At 35.7% G+C, this 19,121-nt stretch overlaps 2 protein-coding genes across 2 annotated transcripts; both read left to right on the top strand.

Moving 5' to 3' along the window:
- The first annotated feature begins 8,910 nt into the window (after nucleotides 1-8,910).
- LOC127102889 (uncharacterized) lies at nucleotides 8,911-9,279 on the top strand. Its single transcript, XM_051040211.1, has one exon. The coding sequence runs from the start codon at nucleotides 8,911-8,913 to the stop codon at nucleotides 9,277-9,279; it is 369 nt and encodes a 122-aa protein (XP_050896168.1).
- A 586-nt stretch (nucleotides 9,280-9,865) lies between these two features.
- On the top strand, nucleotides 9,866-13,872 carry LOC127102896 (uncharacterized). Its single transcript, XM_051040220.1, has 4 exons — nucleotides 9,866-10,139; nucleotides 10,329-10,598; nucleotides 10,669-10,980; nucleotides 13,703-13,872. Exons 1-4 carry the CDS (start codon nucleotides 9,866-9,868, stop codon nucleotides 13,870-13,872), a joined length of 1,026 nt encoding a protein of 341 aa, XP_050896177.1.
- The last annotated feature ends 5,249 nt before the right edge of the window (nucleotides 13,873-19,121 follow it).

Raw genomic sequence — 19,121 nt, forward strand, 5'->3', positions numbered from 1 at the left:
GTATAAAAGAATTTTACACCGTCAGTAAATTATAATCGTTGGATATTGGGACAAGTTTGACTTTTACTTTTAAAATCTATAAAATAATGCAAATAGGTGATGGTGATGAAGTGATAGTGTAAAACTTTTTACACTGACAATGCATATTAATTAATCTCATTTAAAAAATAATATTCACCATAAAATTAAGATAAATAGTATTTGGTGTGAATATCGAGTATATAATGCTGTGTAAATAGCATACTTTTCATTCTCTTGAAACTAACTATACCTTCAGTTTACTTTCCCTCTCAATAGTTCAGCATATTTCTTTTTATTTATACACCATTTTCTTAAAAATTCAAAATTCAAAATTCAAAATTCATCACCAAGTAAGTGCATAGTGGATCAGGATTTCCTGTCTTTGGCGCGGGAAAGACATGGTAACTTTAGACCACTCTTGTATGTTAGATCAATTTCAAATACCCTATTATGCCACATATCCTTGTCTCATTTTTAAAGAAAACATATGAAGACATAAAAGTTACGACAAATTTCCAACGCCATCATGCCTCATTCCTCACCTAAAGTGCGACAAATCTTCAACGCTATCACGCCTCAGTCCATCACCAAGTTCCTATTTCAATTGACTTAACGAAGTTGTAGAGCCGCCGACATCAATTCTATTCCAGACCAATTTCTTTATCGTCTTTTCATTGCCTCCCTGTTTTTAGCTTGTTGTTCAACCCTTAAGGAAATTTTGGTAACCATCACATAGATCTCATTGAAATCAACACCCTTTCTCTGTCTGAAACCTTTCACAACTAATCTGGCTTTATACCTTGGAGATGTAGAAGTGCTTTCTTGCTTCACCCTGAAGATCCACCTATTTTCCAAAGCCTTCTTGCCCTTAGGCAATTTCACCAAATCAAAAGTGTGATTATCATGCAAAGACTTCATTTCATCTTGCATAGCATCCAGCCACTTCTTCTTTTCATCACTCTCCATGGCTTCATCATAACATTCAGGTTCTCCTCCATCAGTCAAGGTAACATAGTCATCAGAAGGATACCTGGTGGATGGTTTCCTCTGCCTAGTAGACCTCCAAACTTGAGCTTGAGGGAGTTCAGGAGCATCACCAAGATCTTCATCTTGTGACATTTCATGTTCCTCTTCAGCATCATCATTAGGAACATCAAAATTATCTCCAAGTTGCTGATCACCAACATCATCATGTTGCTCATCATTCTGAACATTATTTTCAGCAGTATCCAGATCATGTATAGGCATCCGAACTGGATCAACATCAGACAAACCATTATCAATCTCAGGTGTAGTCTTCTCCATGTTATCAATGTCTTCAATGGTTTGGTCTTCCATGAAATTCACATCACGACTTCTAATAGCTTTCTTCTCAACTGGATCATACAGCTTGTAGCCAAATTCATCCTGACCATAACCGATAAAGATGCACTATCTTGTCTTCGCATCCAACTTGGATCTCTCATCCTTTGGAACATGCACATATGCTTTGCAACCGAAGACACGCAAATGATCATACCTGACATTCTTGCCAAACCAAATCTTGTCTGGCACCTCAGCATTCAAAGCAACTGCAGGACTCAGATTAATAACATGCATTGCCGTGTACAATGCTTCACCCCAGAAATGCTTAGGCAACTTTGCTTCAGAAAGCATACACCTAACTCTTTCAATCAATGTCCTGTTCATTCTCTCTGCTAAACCATTCAGCTGAGGAGTTTTATGAGGAGTCTTTTCATGTATGATACCGTGTTGCTTGCAATAAACATCAAATGGTCCACAATACTCACCACTATTGTCAGTACGAATGCATTTCAGCTTCTTGCCTGACTGTCTCTCCACCATAACATGGAAATCTTTGAATTTCTCCAAAACTTGGTCTTTTGTCTTCAAAGCATAGACCCAAAGCTTCCTGGAACAATCATCAATAAAAGTAACAAAATAAAGTGCACCACTAAATGACTTTACCTTCAACGGGCCACAAACATTAGAATGCACCAATTCAAGCAACTCTGACTTCCTTGAGGGAGGATGTTTCTTGAAGGATACTCTAGTCTGCTTACCAGCCATGCAATGAGAACATTTCTCCAACTCTACACTCTTTAATCCCGGAAGTACATCCTTTTTAGCTAAACAATTCAGCCCCTTTTCACTGATATGACTAAGCCTGCGGTGCCACAAAGAAGCCTCCATATCCATGGCATTCACACTGTCTTTAGCAACCAATGCTTTAGTCCAATACAGTTTATTAATTTTCTCCCCTCTTGCCACAACTAAGTTACCTCTGGTGAGTTTCCATTTTCCTGAACCAAAGTGATTATCATAACCACCATCATCAAGCATCTGCACATATATCAAATTAAAGCGAACATCTGGAGCATGTTTGACTCCTCTAAGCAACAACTGCACTCCCATGTTGGTCTGCAAACAAACATCACCAATACCAATTACCTTGGACACACCATCATTACTCATCTTTAACACTCCAAAGTCACCAGAAGTGTAAGATGTGAAGAACTCCTTCCTTGGTGTAACATGCAATGTAGCACCACTATCAATAATCCACATGCTCTCATCTGATACAAGATTTACTGAATCATAGTCACGGAGAATAATCAGATCATCACAAGTAGCAGTAGTAACACGGTCATCATCATCATGATTCTTATCTCTCTACTTACTGTTATTGTTTTTGCTCTCCCTTTTCCATATGAAACAGTTCCTATGTATGTGCCCCATTTTGTGACAATAATTGCACTCCACATTCTTGTATCTGGACTTGGACTTGCTTCTGTTGTTCTCTCTACTCGCACTTCTACTATTCTGTCTGTTCCCTTTTGGTTCCTTTCTTTGACTTCGGCCCCTGTTCTCAGTGATAAGTACCTCGGAATGAGATGAAGTACCTTGTGCCTTCCTTCTCATATCCTCATTAAGAACACTTCCCTTTACACTTTGCAAAGAGACAACACCATCAGAAGCTGAGTTTGTAATTGAAACCCAAAAAGTTTCCCAAGAATCTGGTAGAGTATTCAGTAGCCATAGTCCCAACACTTCATCATCAAATTTGATACCCATACCTGACAATTGATCTAGGAGCCCTTGAAAATCATTTAAGTGATCTGAAATAGAAGTCCCCTTCTTGTACCTCAAATTCATCAAAGAATTCAACAAATACAACTTGTTATTCCCTGATTTAGAAGCATACAAAGATTCAATCTTCTTCCACAAGGATCTTGCATGTTCCTCATTAGCAATGTGATTATAAACATTGTATTCTACATATTGCCGAATAAAACCACAAACCTGCTGATGTTCAAAACTCCGATCCTCATCAGTCTTGGATTCTGGCTTCTCACTAGCAAACACAGGAAGATGCAAATTCTTCACAAATAACAGATCCTTCATTTTTCCCTTCCACAAGTGATAATTAGAGACATTCAAACAAATCACTCTATTTGTATTTGCCTCCATCATTCAAACAAGTCAAACAACCCCTTAACCAAAGAGCTCTGATGCCACTCTGATGGGAAATTCAACAACAAATAACAATAACAACTCTAACAGAGCAATATGCAGTGGATAATCAATTTCCCAAACTTGCAAGAATCTGTGAGGAGCAACAACAAATAATCACGGAAACTAAAATCACCACCACAAGGGACACAATAATTTTTAACGTGGAAAACCCTTCTCAATGTGAGAAGTAAACAACCACAGGACCAAGCCAGTAATAGAGCTCCACTATGATCAAAATATGGGTACAATAGAGTTTTAAATATGGCATAAATTCATGCTCAGTAACCAGCCAAAAACAGCAAGGTAACCAGCATAACAATCAACCAAAATAATGAGAAAACAAGCATGAAATTGAGAACAAAATTCAGCAGAAAAACCAGAAAATACTGCTACTATCCGAGCTCGATTTCTCCTACCTCAGACCTATGATCGACGATCCAACCGGTCAGATTGAAGTACCACAAGTCACGAACCTGCTGTCCAAATTTCAGCTCGATCCGACGGTGAATGAAGGAGAAATCGCGAATCTAGTGCAGTTGCTCTGTTTTATTCGAAAATGGATTTTGCTCTTCCTCTCTCACTTTTCTCTTGCCTCACTTTTTGAATTCAGCTCTCTCACCCTCACTCATCTGACCTCTCTCCACTTGGTTAAGTGAGACACATGGGCTTGCACATATTGGGCCTTTCTCCACATAGGAAGGGAGCCAAAAACCCAACAGTGAGTTCAGAGAGAGAGAGAATTGGATGAGAGTGAGTGAAAAAATGGTGAAAATCATGGCTCCCCTGAAACTATAATAGTGGCGTGAATTTATAGAACCTCATCTTTAAGAGAGTTTGAACTCTGTTACATCCTCCATGCATAAATCGGTTATGAATTGTAATAATGTTAATGATTAAGTTAATTAGTTAGTTAAGATGTGAAGGTTAGAAGAGTAAATGCAATCAAAGTTAGTTATTGATTTGTTACTGTTAGTTATGTGTTAAAGGTTAGTTAACTGAAAATGTTAGTTGTTAGGTTTGTTGTGAAATATTATGTTAGAACTCAGTTAGTTGAGTTTGTTAAGTAGTTGGATTCAATTGTCAGTGAAATTGAAAAACTGTTAAGGACTGTCAAATGTGAGTTAGTGAGTCTGTTAGTAAGTTAGAGAGTTTAATTAATGAAGTTGGCATTTCAGCTCTGTCATGTTGACAAGTAAAAATTAGTTGATTGGTTGAAAATTCTGATGTGCCTCTGCCATGTTGAAACTTAGTAAATGAAATTGGTTGACATGTTAGAGTTAGCTTGAATTTTATGATGTTAGCATTGTCATGGAAATTGAAATTATGGTTAATTGGATGTTGTAAAGTTTCATGTGGATGCATGAGAGGACAATGGAACTTCTTCTTCATGTTTTGGAACAAGAAATGGCTAGAAATATGGAGGACGGGTCCAAGAAGAAACAAGTAGTATAACATTTGCTAGGAGAAACTTCATCTTGTATCTTGATTGATTGCACTATGTCAAATTCAAAATGATGAAGTGAATGTAATGTTTTGTTGTTAATGGGAATTTGATGTGAAGCACCAATATGGATTGAAACAAGGCTTGAAATATGGCTTGGAAACTCACATGTAAATATCTAAAATCTACTTAAAAAGGGTTTGAGAATTAGGTGGTGTTGACTTTGGTCAACTGTTGACCAAAAATTAAATAGTTAACTAAAAAGTCAACCTTAGGCAAAAATCATATTTTTTGTAATTTCTTGTATGAATAAGGTGAATTGGTATTTGTATGAATGTAATGAATAATTGTGATGAAAATAACCTATTTATTTCAATGCAAATGCTTTTGTTTCAAATTGTGATTTTTCCTCCAAAACTCCATGCTTGAATCCACTTTGAACCAAAAGATTTAAGTGAGTCATGCAATGAATTTACTAATTAAAACATGAGTCAATGCATCATGAAGACTTAAATGAACCATAAAAACTGAGTGGAAACATCCATAGAAATTTTTTGGACCATGGTCAAATGATTGATTCTAAAGATAAATGCATGATGCACTATACTGATCAAATGCTCTATTAGGGTGTAAGATTAATAGCCAAGCCACAATGATTAAGGTTTTCACACACAAGCTCAATAGACAATCCATGTTATCCACAAATGTCAAGCATACCTGATTAGGGTTTCAAGGCTTGATCCAAGATCAAGATACAAATTACACAAACAAGGACCACAAACCAAACAGTAGGGCTTTACATTCAAATTTAGACCAAAAGGTTCACAAATGACATGAAGCAAAAATTAGGGTTTTACCTTGAACCATAAAAGTTTCTAAGGCTTGATAAATAGCACAAGTTGAATCTATGATGATTTGTTGATGCAATGGATGATATGAATGCATTTGATATGAATGACTGCAGATGAATCTCAAACCAAAAGTTAGATGAAAAATGAAAAGGGGAGGGTAAATTTTGGGGTATGACAACTTTAAAAGAAGTTTTAGAAAACTTACCTTTCTATCATGCCTCACAAAGAGCATCTGAAGCAAACTTCAGATTTGGAAGGCCTTTGACTAAGTTGAGCTTGTTGACCTTAAAGATTATTCTCATGCTAACATGGCCCAACCTTCTATGCCAAGTCCATTATTTTTTGTTTACTGACATAAGGCATTTTACATTTTATAGATGTTGTTTTTATTCTTAACACAAAAAAGTACAAAGCCATATTTTTGACTCACAACTTTACAGGAGTTTTGGTTAAATATAATGTCATAACCATTGTCACTTAATTGACTTATGGACAAGAGGTTATGAATTAGACCTTTAACTAATACAAAATTTATAATAGAGGGGAGATAACTGTTGCAAATTGTTCCTATACCAATGGTCTTAACCTTCTGATTTTATCCAAAGCCTACAGAACCTCCAGGCTTAAGTTCCATCTCTTGGAACATATGCCTTCTTCCCGTTATGTGTCGAGAGCACCCAGAGTATAGGTACCATGACTGGTGTCTCAACTTTGTTATTAAGTATATCTAAAACATAGATTATTTTGTTCTTAGGTACCCACATATTTTTGGATGATTTATGGTTAGTTTTCCCATAGGTTTTATCAACCCATGGTTTCTGCATAAAATAGATATCATGTGTGTGACCATAAGTAAAATAAGAATACAGAGCTTTTGGTTTTATCACTATTTATTTGAGTTTAGATTTAAACGTATAATTCTTTGGTGGAACATAACCAATGTCTCTTTTCCTATTTTTACTTACTCCATAGATCATGGAAGTCATCTTGCTTCTATATATGTTTCTTACTAGAAATTTTTAAAAAGATGTTTCATAATTCTTTAAGACACACTCATAATCCATATGAGCTTCTAAAATAATTTATTTCTCTAGTTTTTCACTCTTGCTTTGAGAGCAAAGTTTTCTTTTTCAGAACTATCAATTTTTTCTTTTAAAATAGAATTTTCTTTTATCATCTCACTATGGGATGCATAATGAATTACATGAATCTGTTTCAGATTCTTGTATCTTTTCTAAAGTCTCTGACTTTTTTCAAGAATTTATGCTAAGCATAATTCAAGTTCATAACGAGTTAGATGATAAAATACATCTTTAGAGTCTAAATGTGATTCTGATTCGGAGGCTTCAGTTCTAGCCATAAGTGTCATGTTAGCTTGCTATTATTCAGAGTCATCCTCGGAAGGGTCAGAGTCATCCCATGTCGCCATTAGCTCTTTCTTATTCTCTCTGAAGAATTTCTTCTTAGGATTTTCTTTATTGAGTTTGGGACACTCATTTTTGTAATGGTCATGTTATTTGTACTCATAGCAGATAACCTCTTTGTCAACTCCAAACTTCTTCTACTGAGAGGTTGACTTAGAGTATCCCCTTGTTCTTCTATAGCCTATGGACTTCCTTTGTCTTTGCTTCCATAGTTGGTTAACCCTTTGATGATAGTCAGCCATTTCATATATTTAGTTGAATAATTAGATTAAAATAAGTGAAAATCTAGCAAATATAAGGAAGAATGATGGGAAAATAGCTAAGTGTGAAAATTGTGTACTTAGTGAAAATTTGAGTGAAAAAGGAGAAAAAAAGAGTGAAGCTTCAGAAATAATTACATCCAGCATCGAACAACATCGTGTAAGCGATATGGCATTAAAGTCGTATCGCGCGCACAATGCAGGATATCACACGTGCGATGATCACCTTTCTAGGCCTTTTTCTGACGCGTTTCGGTCCATTCTAACGCCTTTAAGAGGGGATTTTTTGCATTTTCACAAGGGTTATAATTTTGGGAGATTGAAGCACAAATTAGAGAGTAAAAGTGGTGATTTTTGGAGCATTTGAAGCCATTGGAGGCCATCTCTTCAAGGGAATTCTTATGTTATCTTTGTTTATCAATTATGGTATTTGTAATTGCACTATGAGTAGCTAACCTCCTCTAGGTTAGGTTGTCTTATGATGAACCTATTTCTATGTTGATTTGACCATTGTGTGAACCTATTGATCTATAATCTTATTTAATTACTTCTTGTTCGCAATGCTTTTTATGTGAGATACTCTTTTAATATGATTTTGGGCACATAGGGAATACTGACCATTAGTCTATGTGTTGGACCTAGGACAATTGTTGTACTTACGTTGGTAAAATAGGGATAGGAGACTTAAAGTAGTGACATAGAGAATTAACATTCTATACATCACCTAACCCTACTTACGCTAGCAGACTAGGAATAGAAAACTTCGAGTAGTGGTTAGTGAGTTATTTCGTGACGGATCAATTATAATTGTTTTGATAATTCACCGTTACGTTATTATGATTAGATAACTAATACAGGGCAACAAACATCAACAAGAGAGGAATAATGGATTCTACAACACAACCTGACCCCTTTTGTGACATTGTTTTCTCGTTTGTTTACTTTTTGCATTAAAACTGGAAACCCCCACCCTTTTACTAGTTTTTTAAAATTGCACACATTTTTTCTTTCTTGGAGGAAATTCATGTGGATTCGATCTTTTTTATTACTTCGACATTATCGGTACACTTGCCGATAAGTCATTAATTTTTTGACGCCGTTTCCGAGGACTGTTGATTTTTCAACAAGGCGACGTTTGTGCAATTGATTTTATTTTATTTTTACTTTTAGTCTTTTTAATTTCTTGTTTATCATAGTGCTACTGAGGTATTTTCTATTTGTGTATGAGCAGTTCAGGATCACCATTAATTCCATTTGATCTAGAAATTGAAAGAACCGCAAGTGCTCTCATAAAAGCAGCTAGAGAAGCAACTTTGGACGGAGGAATACAAGAAGAAGAGAAATTATCAAGTTCATCTGACTCTGAAGAACAAGTCATGGCAGTTGCATAACCCTTAATGAGGTACTACTGTAAACAGGCCGATGAAGGACAAGTTTCTAGGGGGTTTATACCGGAAGACCCTGCTAATTTTGATATTAGAAATTCTATACTTTCAAGTTTAAGAGAAAATATGTTCGACGGGAATGCGATTAGAGACCCATGGGCACATCTTGCACGCTTCTATAAAACAACTTCAATGTGTAAACCTACCGATGTCACTGAAAACCAGGTCAAGTTGAGGTTGTTTGGGTTCTCACTGATTGGAAGGGAAAAATATTGGTTGATTTTCCTTTTGAATGGAACAATCCAGACTTGGAAGGAATTGAAGGATAAATTCCTTGAAATATTTTTCACTACTACTCAGTTTATCGAGCACCAAGCATAAGTTTTTAATTTTGAGCAGCAGGAAATTGAGTCATGTTATGATGCTTGGGAAAGATTTAAGCGTTTGTTGCGCAGATGCCCAAATCACAACATGAAAAATATGGAGCAGATGCAAAACTTCATCAAAGGTCTCAAGAGTCAAACTCACATGTTATTGGATGCTTCCACGAGAGGTATTATCCGTCAAATGATCTAATCATAAATAAAAGACTTCATTGAGAAGATGTGTATGAATGACCCGTGCGAAAAGTGAAAGGTCATTCAAGTTGGGAATTGTGGGCTTGCCTAAAGATACATTACCTCTTGATACTCATACTTCTCTTTTAGCTCAAATTGAATTGTTGAATTAAAAGCTAGCTGAAAGCAGTTTAGGTAGAGCTAATGTGAGCTAGGTACAAGCACTTAGGTGCGATTTCTATGGAAGAGAACATGTGTATTAAAGGTGTTGGTTAGAAGGGACAAGTGATGAGGTCTAGTTTGCTGATTTTCAAAAGAACAACCTGTATTTTAACACATACAATCCGGGTTGGAAAGACCACCCCAATTTCCATTGGAGTAATAATCAATATCCAAATGCCAACCAAGGGATGCAACAAAGCCAACAAGCTCCGTTTCAAAGGAAGCCATCACAGTTGGAGGAAACCTTGCAGAATTTCACTAAAGCTACTCAAAGTAGTTTTGATCAGATAAATAAGAACCATGAAGAAATGAGTAAAAACCAGGATGTGTCTATAAAAAATATGGAGATGAAGATTGGTCAATTATCTAGGCAAATAACTACTTTGCCAGGCTCAAGTGGAGGATTCACCGGTAACACCGTAGACAATCCTAAGAATGAAACATGCAAGGTTGTTAATACAGGTTTAGGGGAAATTATTGAATAGGGTAAATATGAGACAGCTAAAGAAGGTGCGATGGAAAGAAAAGAGAGTGGAAATCAAGGTGACAAAGAGGAAAGAGGAGTCACTCTTGATCAAATCATTGATAAAAACTCTCCTTGGAGAAGGACAAAGAAGCGAATCCTGACTTAACTAAATCCTCCTTTACCAGATTATATTAAACCACCATTCCCTATAATTAAGAAGAAACCGGTTCAAGAAGATGAATCAACGATGTTTGCAAAGTTCAAGGAAATGCTAGCTACTCTCCAGATAAGTATTTCGTTCCATGAAATTTTAGAACTCATGCCTAATTTTTTTAAATTTATGAAGGCATTACTAAAGGGGACGAAAGGGAAAGCGTTCAAGGAGCATGTAAGCATGACCGAAAATGATGAAATGGTAATATCTCAAGATTTCCCACCAAAATTAAAAGATTCGGGTAAGTTTACTATTTCTTGCAATATCGGTGATGTGAATATTTTGTATGCTCTATGTGATCTTGGATGTAGCATTCATGCCACTAAAAACGGTAAAAGACTTGAAAGTGGGTGAGATCATACCGAGTAACACGATTCTAACTCTAGCTGACTCATCTCTTACTCAATCGGTTGGTATTTTACATAATGTGTTAGTACATGTCGATGGACTAGTATTTCCTGTGGATTTTGTTGTGTTGGATACAAAAGGAGACTCAAGAGGATCTGTTATTCTTGGACGACCATTCTTGGTGACCGGGAAAGCAAAGATTGATGTAGAAACGGGTGAACTTATCTTGAAGTTCAATAAAAATAAAGTTGTTTCGAGGTGTATGATTGGACACCGTATGTTGAGAATTTGGATACTTGCTATCATCTGGAGGAAAAAGGTAGCAAGGTAGAAAAAGGACGAAGAAGAAGTGAATTGATCGGCATGAAGGTATCCCTTGCGCCTGATGTAACTTAGACATGGACTGTCAAGCCAATGATGTAAAACAAGCGCTTGATGGGAGGCAACCCATCAGTGAGAATTTATTTTTATGTTATAGTGAATTTTAAATTTTTAACAATGTTATTTCTTGTGTTATCATGTGGAAGGAACTATAGGTAAAGAAAAAAGAAAGAAAGAAGAAAAGAGAAAAAGAAAAGAGAGAGGAAGATCAGCCCCTGGTATCATCATTGCAACCTATCACGTGTGTGATAGGGCTCTATCACACACAAGATATAGACATCGCGCGTGCGATAGAGACGTTGAGGAGACTCATGGTACATTAGGATCAGGTACGTGATACATCTATGACGTGCGCGATATTACCATTTATGAGAGATGTAACACCCTTCTAAAATACCCCAAATATTTAGTTAAAATAATAAAAATATCAATCAGAGTAATTATGCCCCGAAGGGTGTCACACAATCATTTCACACCATTCATCAAAATATCCTGTCATGCTCATTTATTTAATCAAAATAAGGCACTTTTGCATAATTCGCAGCGGATACAAAATAACAACATTTAAATCATGTACTACATTACATGTAAAGTTGTTCAACAACCAAAAGAAAACATAGTAAAACATCCCGTCCCGATGTCACATCTACCAGAGCATGACCCACTAAGGACTACACTAGACTCCAAGGACTAGCTTCTATTCAATCACTGCTCGTTACCTGAAAACATAGTTGTAAGGGTGAGTTCCTCAATCGATATAATAAGCATTATAAAATATCATGTAATGCTAAGTAATATAACACATATCATCACCCTAATCAGATTACACATATTCATGCAACGGCAATATCAAATCATAATCATCACCATCATCATACTCAAACTCAAAACAATCATAAAACACACGTATAATATTGGAATACATCCATTCATATTATACGCAATACATACATATATTATGCAATGAGACTCCATGCATGCGGTACCGACTACTCGTGAACATATAGTTCAACCTCACCGACCAAATCCAGGTACGGCTACCAAGCTCACTAGTCCCACTCATTTGAGACCTAGTGACTCACATCACTAATTCCTCACCATGGGAATTAGCTACCACCCCAAGGGCTATGCTATGCACGCTAAATCACCTAGCATGCAAACATCAACAACAATCCACAATAACTCATCACTAATTCCTCACCATGGGAATTAGCTACCACCATAAAGGCCACAACATGCATGCTAATCACCTAGCAATGCTACATCATCAACAACAATTCAAGAATAGATATATGCTCACACTCTAAGCCATAAAACAGTCTATTCACAAATGCACACATAACTGATACATTCACAGCATCATGCATACTATCACACCTCATCAGTATTTTATCACATAAGCATATCATATCATGCCAAATAACAACCACAGTATTAGCACACTCTACTAATACCTATACTACTCAAAACAACGGGAAATGATCCCTAATATATCATTCATCATCTGAATTACGTTACTCAGCTGAACAGTTAAAAACTGCACAACAACAGCTCAGGAAAATCACAATCCTGCCCATACGCGTATTGCCTAACCTCATACGCGTATGGCCCATCTCCTGACCAAATCCCATACGCGTAACACCATCTCATACGCGTATGCTACGCATACCACTTTCCCATACGCGTACCAACAGAGACCAAACTACATTCAAAACATCATCTTCCTCATCCATACGCGTATTGCCTAGTGCCATACGCGTACCATGCCATCTCATACGCGTATTGCCTAGTGCCATACGCGTATGACCAGAAACCAGAATTTCCAGATCTGCAATGGCTTTCTCTGCTACGAGATCTATCCAATTCAACCTTCTACAGTCCAATTTTACACAATAATCGTTCATATCATCTAACACGAATCATAACCTATTCGATCTCACAAATCCTAACACTATTGCATCTAATTCCTACGAATTTCCTCTCAATTGTAACTCAATTTCGTTCATCCAAGGAGTTCACAATTTCATCATAATCATCCAATTCAGAGATCAATCAATGGTTTATCACTACCCATGACATATTATCCCATAATACCCATTAAACGATGATAAACCCCCCTTACCTGAGTTAATCCGGCAATCTCTGAGCTTCAAGCTTTTCCTTCCTTCAACCCTTGTTCTCTTTGCCCTTTTCCACTTTCTGTCTCTTTTCCCTTTTCACGTGAAAAATGAACCTTTTTACTAAATGGGACCTTTTTCTAACTTCCAACTTTTATTCCAATAAAATAAAATAATGACCCAATAATAATAATTCCAATAATAAAATCCAATTAATCAATTAAATTAATAAATATTATATTAATTTAAATTAATTAATTATCCTTATTTCATCGGGGTGTTACAAGAGACGTTGGGGTTAGTCGATGGCATGGTGCGCGATGCAGGTATAATGCGCGGATGTGCAACAATTAGTTGGCTTATAAATAAAGATTTTCCATATCACTTTTTCCTCACAAGTATCTTCTACTCCTCTGCTTTCTACTTTGCACTCTAAGTTATTTCTATGTAATTTTTTTCTTCTTTTTCTCTATGTATGTTGTTTTTGCTGTTGTTGTAGGTATTATGGTTTCCAAAATAGGATGTGTATCAAGAGGATTATCATCAAGGGCAGCCCTAACGCCTAGCACTCCAAACTTTCCAAACCTTAAGTTTTTCTCCGGGGAGCATGCTGAAAATTTTCTCAAGCTAGTGGATTACCACATTATGAAGGAAAAAGCATTTGATTAAATGATTTGCGAGTTTTTGAGGAAATATGAGAGCATTTGCAACAAAAGCAATGTGTAAGTTTTAATAATTCGATTCATGAATCTAATAAGAATATTGAGTTAGAGTTTTACGCGAATGCGACATTTGGTCCTTCGGTTTCCTATACCTCCTATGTGTGAGGTAAGTACATTGACTATTCTCCTTCTTCTATAAATTCTCTTTTTAATTTGCAACCTCCTCCGATTTGTGCTCTCGTAAACTAAGGGCAAGAGCACAAGGTCATAGACGAGGAAATGACCCAGGTGTTTCTAGATCTTTTTAGTAAACCAGATGCGGCGTGGGTAATCGAGTGTGGGTTAGAACTACGTCTCAAAACCGCAGAGTTCCACCAAATTCCTAGGGCATGGGCATCTTATTTTATTTAAACTTTAGACGCCACATCTAAAAAATCACAATTCATTTTGAAGCAGTGTTTAGGTTTATTATCTCCCTTGAGGGGTGAACTGATTAATTTAGGGCGGTTAATTGCTAAAAATATCAAATATATGGCTAACGTTGGACAAAAGACTTGTGGGCATTTTTGTGTGAATAATGAATTATGCAGGAGAACATGTGTGCTAGTTTACCCTAATGATACGATGCTCAATCTAAAAGCACCGCTTAACGCTTTGGCAATAAGGAAGTTGCAAAACATGCATCAAACAGAAGCTGGTCAAAATGATCAAGAAGAAAATCAACAAGGTAATGAGGAAGAATTCAACCAACAACAAGAACAACATCAACCACATCCAATGCAAGGTCAACAAGCACCAAAATTTCAAAGAAGGATGAAAGCTCACGCAGTAGGGGTTACAAGTTGTATAACGGAAGTTTCACCCACTTTGTATGTTGAACCTCCCAGATTTGCACCAGTATTTAGAGACTTCTATGAAAAACAACAAGACCATATGTCGACTCAAAGCTTAAGAGCTCGATTTGCATCATATGAAGACATGTAGAATTACTTCACAAACCAAGATCGAGATCAAGAAAGGACAATAGACTACATGCGCACAGAATGGACAATGCATAATAATGAATTCATCAACACAATGCACGATATGCATGATCTTTTCTGCATCAATAACATGTGAAGAGACATGTAGTTTGATTTTATTTTTAGAAGACTTAAATTTTTGTTTTTATTTTTTATTTTTAAGTGTAACCTAGAGAAGAGAAATAGTTATCATAAGTGCTCTTCCTCTCCTATTGTATTATCCAAATCATTGCTTAATAAACAAGTTTGTAGTTGTTTATGTTTTTTTTCCAGATATAAGTTTAACACTTTAGCATTGAACAAATGATTCAAAAGAAACTTGATCATCACAATAACAACTAGCAACTTGAAGGAGAAGGATGAGAAAAGAATCAACAGACTTGTACTCAACCTACAAATACCTCATCTAGTAAGATTTGTGCCAAATATTTCCATTATTCACTTTTCTTTCTTTATTAGTGTATCCATGCATTACTCTTTTATCTGGTTTGATCTATTTCTGATAAAGTTATCATGTTTGAACAACACACACTAGGGAATTTTTTTATTTATAACTTTGAGCCTTTATAAACCACCTTTTAGTAATAGGTATATCCATTTCTAAACACTTTGAGCCTAACCCTTTCTTTAGGTGACTTAGCCTAAAATTCTTAGTCATATTACTTGAAAGATCTTTTCTTTCCACCATCTCTTTGGAGTTAGGTAGAAGTATAGTCTTAAAGTGTATGAAAAAGATTAAGTTTGAGGTTGCTCTTGGAAGTGAGAAAAGTTTTAAGTTTGGGATTGGGATACTAGAGAATATGATCTAAAGTTTCAAAAAAAATTGTTGTGAAAAAGAAGTGGTAAAATACACTTCTTAAAAAAAAGACGAATGAGAAAAGAAAAGAATGATAGTATAAGAAGGATCAAAACTCTCTAGTACTAGCAAAAAGGAACATAGAGGTATGATAATAGAAGGATAACTAGGAACCTAACTCCAAACGTTTAACCTTACTTTCCTAAGAATATCCTACCCTAACATAAGCCAAGTTACAACCTGAAAATTCCTTTAATGTATGTGTTGTAATTTCTATGATTGACTTTATTAGAACATGATCAAGCTAAGTTTAATTTATTTAGTGTGTTGATTGAAACATCACCCTATCCATTGAGTGAGTTATAGTGAGATGAGAGACAAGTTCAATACTCGTCAATGTTGAGGACGCTTTTCCGAATTCTCCGGATATAAGTTGGGAGCTAGAACAATTGTCAGGTAAAAGAAATATTTAATTTGGTGATGTTCGATTCTTATTGTGTGACTTGTTATCTATAGAAATGTGCAGTTGCAGGCGAGTTACTTGAGGACAAGTAACGATTCAAGTTTGGGGTTGTGATGGCAATCAGTCATTGCATATATTTATTCGAAGAATCAGAGAAAAACAAGTGAAAGTCGAGTAAATATGATGAAGAATCACCAAAGAATGAAGGGAAAATAGCTAAGTGTGAAAATTGTGGACTTGGTGAAAATTTGAGTGAAAAGGAGTAAAAAGAGTGAAGCTTTATAAATAATTACATCCATCATCTCACATGTGATAAGGTATTAAAAGTTGCATCGCACATGCGATTGTCACTTTTCTGGGAATTTTTCTGATGTGTTCTGGTCCATTCTGACGCCTTTAAAAGGGGATTTTCTTCATTTTCACAAGGGTTACGATTTTGGGAGATTGAAGCACAAATTAGAGAGTACAAGTGGTGATTTTTAGAGCATTTGAAGCCATTGGAGGCCATCTCTTCAAGGGACTTCTTATGTTATCTGTGTTTATCAATTGTGGTATCTTTTTCTCAACTATTAGATTCTATGTTGATTTGATCACTGTATGAACCTATTGAACTATAATCTCATTTAATTGCTTCTTGTTTGTAATGAATTTTATGTGAGATACTCTTTTAATCTGATTTTGGGCACACAGGGAATACTAACCATTAGTCTTTATGTTGGACCTAGGGCAAATGTTATACTTACACTGGTTGAATATGGATAGGAGACCCCAAGTAATGGCTTAAAGAATTAACGTTTTATACATCTCCTAACCATGCTTACGCTGACTGACTAGGAATAGAAAGTTCCGAGTAGTGGTTAGTAAGTTATTTCGTGAGGGATCGACTATAAAGGTTTTGTTAACTTGCCGTGAAGTTATAATGATTAGATAATTCATACCGGGCATCAAATATCAACAAGAGAGAAATAAGGGATTCTACAACACAACCTGACCACTTTTGTGACATTGTTTTCTCGTTCGTTTACTTTTCCCACTGATACTTGAACCCCCCCCCCCCCTCTTTTACTAGTTTTTATAAATTGCACACATTTTATCTTGCTTGCAGGCAGTCCCTGTGGATTTGATCTTTTTAGTACTTTGACATTATCAGTACACTTACCGAGAAGTCATCACCCTTCTAGATAGTAGATACAAATCGTCCTCTTCATCATAACCTTATTTAAACTCTTCTTCTCCAGCTTGAAGAGGTTTAGTCTTTTTAGGATTGCCTTTAGACTTAAGAGACACATGCTTTCCTTTCCTCTAGAGATCATCCTCTTCTAGATAGATCTCATGAATGTTTAGAAATTTTATAATCTCTTTTATAGTTGTGCTATTCAAATCCTTTGACACCTTAAGTGTTGTTACCATTGACCACCATTTATTTGGCAGGCTTATGATGTTTTTCTTAACATGATCTGCAGTGGTGTAACCCTTATTCAAAACTTTTAATCCAACAACTAGAGTTTGAAACCTTGAGAACATATCCTCAATAGTCTCATCTTCTTCCATTTTGAAAGCTTCATATTTCTGGATCAAAGCCAAAGCCTTAGTTTCCTTCACTTTCTCATTTCTTTCATGATTCGTCCTCAAAGAATCAAATATAGACTTAGTTGAGTCTCTATTTGTAATCTTCTCATACGCAGTATAAGAAACAACATTCAGCAAGACTATTTTGGATCTGTGATGATTCTTTTTGTTCTTCTTTTACTGATCATCCATCTTGTTTCTTTCAAGCTTTACACCATTTGAATCCACGGGATGTGTGTAACCATATACTAACATATCCCATATATCTGTATCATATCTAAGGAAGAAACTTTCGATTCTATCTTTCTAGTAGTCAAAATTTTCTCCATAAAATATTGGAGGTTTAGAGGAGTAATGATCTTTTTCATTGTTGTTGGTAGATGTCATACTGTGTTTCTAAAAATGGATCTTTATCTGACACGGTTAAGTGTTTGACACAAAAAGTCAATACCAGAACCGGAGCTCTAATGTGAATTGAAGGTTCAAGAAACACAAGAAAAAGGAGCTTGAATTGGGTTTCAGATATGACAACTTTTTACAAACCAATGGAAAGAATAACAATGATAAAAATACACAAGATCTTTATACTGGTTCACTGCTAACTAAGTTAGTATAGTCCACTCGTCAGAGTGATTTCTCTTTCTCACAAGGACTTAATCCACTAATCAATCAGATTACAAACTCAAAGACCAACTATCAATGACTTCTCAAGGATACAGACTAAACTTAGTTCCTCAAGGAATTTAACCAAAGTTACAATACCAAGAGTGTGTGCTTACAAGAGTGCTTCTAAACAAGCAGATACACAAGATAAATTTCAGAGTTTACACTTAAGAAAATATACAAGTAAAATATCTAAGTGTAGTGAGTGTTGTAATTGTTGTTTTCTCTCATTTGTTGTTCTTCTTTTACACACATTGTTATTGTTCTTATTCTTCACTTCTTCTTTTTTTATCTTCATAATTCCTTGTACTCTTAAAATAGGTGATGAATAGTATAATTGGAGGATATAATTGGAAAATTATTCAATTTAAAGTTGTAATAATGGTACGAGGTTGAGCCGTGAACTGTGGAGATATGTTGGTAGTACATTCCTTAATAATTTCATCATATTTATCCTTTTGAGGAAACATTTAATTTTTACGCTTGAATGTACTATTTCCAAGGATATTCTTTCAACCTTATTCTCTAAATCAATGATTTTTTATTTGAGATGATTTGAAGCTTGATCAGAGTTCAGAGCCTTAAAGATTAGACTTTAGAGTCTAGTGAAAATTTGGCTTGGGTTATCAGAGTAAATATGGATTGTTTATTCTGGAAGCGTTGACTTGGTTATCCATATGGTTGACTATTAGTTAAACACTTATTCATATTTCAACCTTCCTTTAGAATATATTAAAGTCCAG

The sequence above is a fragment of the Lathyrus oleraceus genome, chromosome 1 (genome assembly GCF_024323335.1).
Source record: "Lathyrus oleraceus cultivar Zhongwan6 chromosome 1, CAAS_Psat_ZW6_1.0, whole genome shotgun sequence".
Lineage (NCBI taxonomy): Eukaryota > Viridiplantae > Streptophyta > Magnoliopsida > Fabales > Fabaceae > Lathyrus > Lathyrus oleraceus.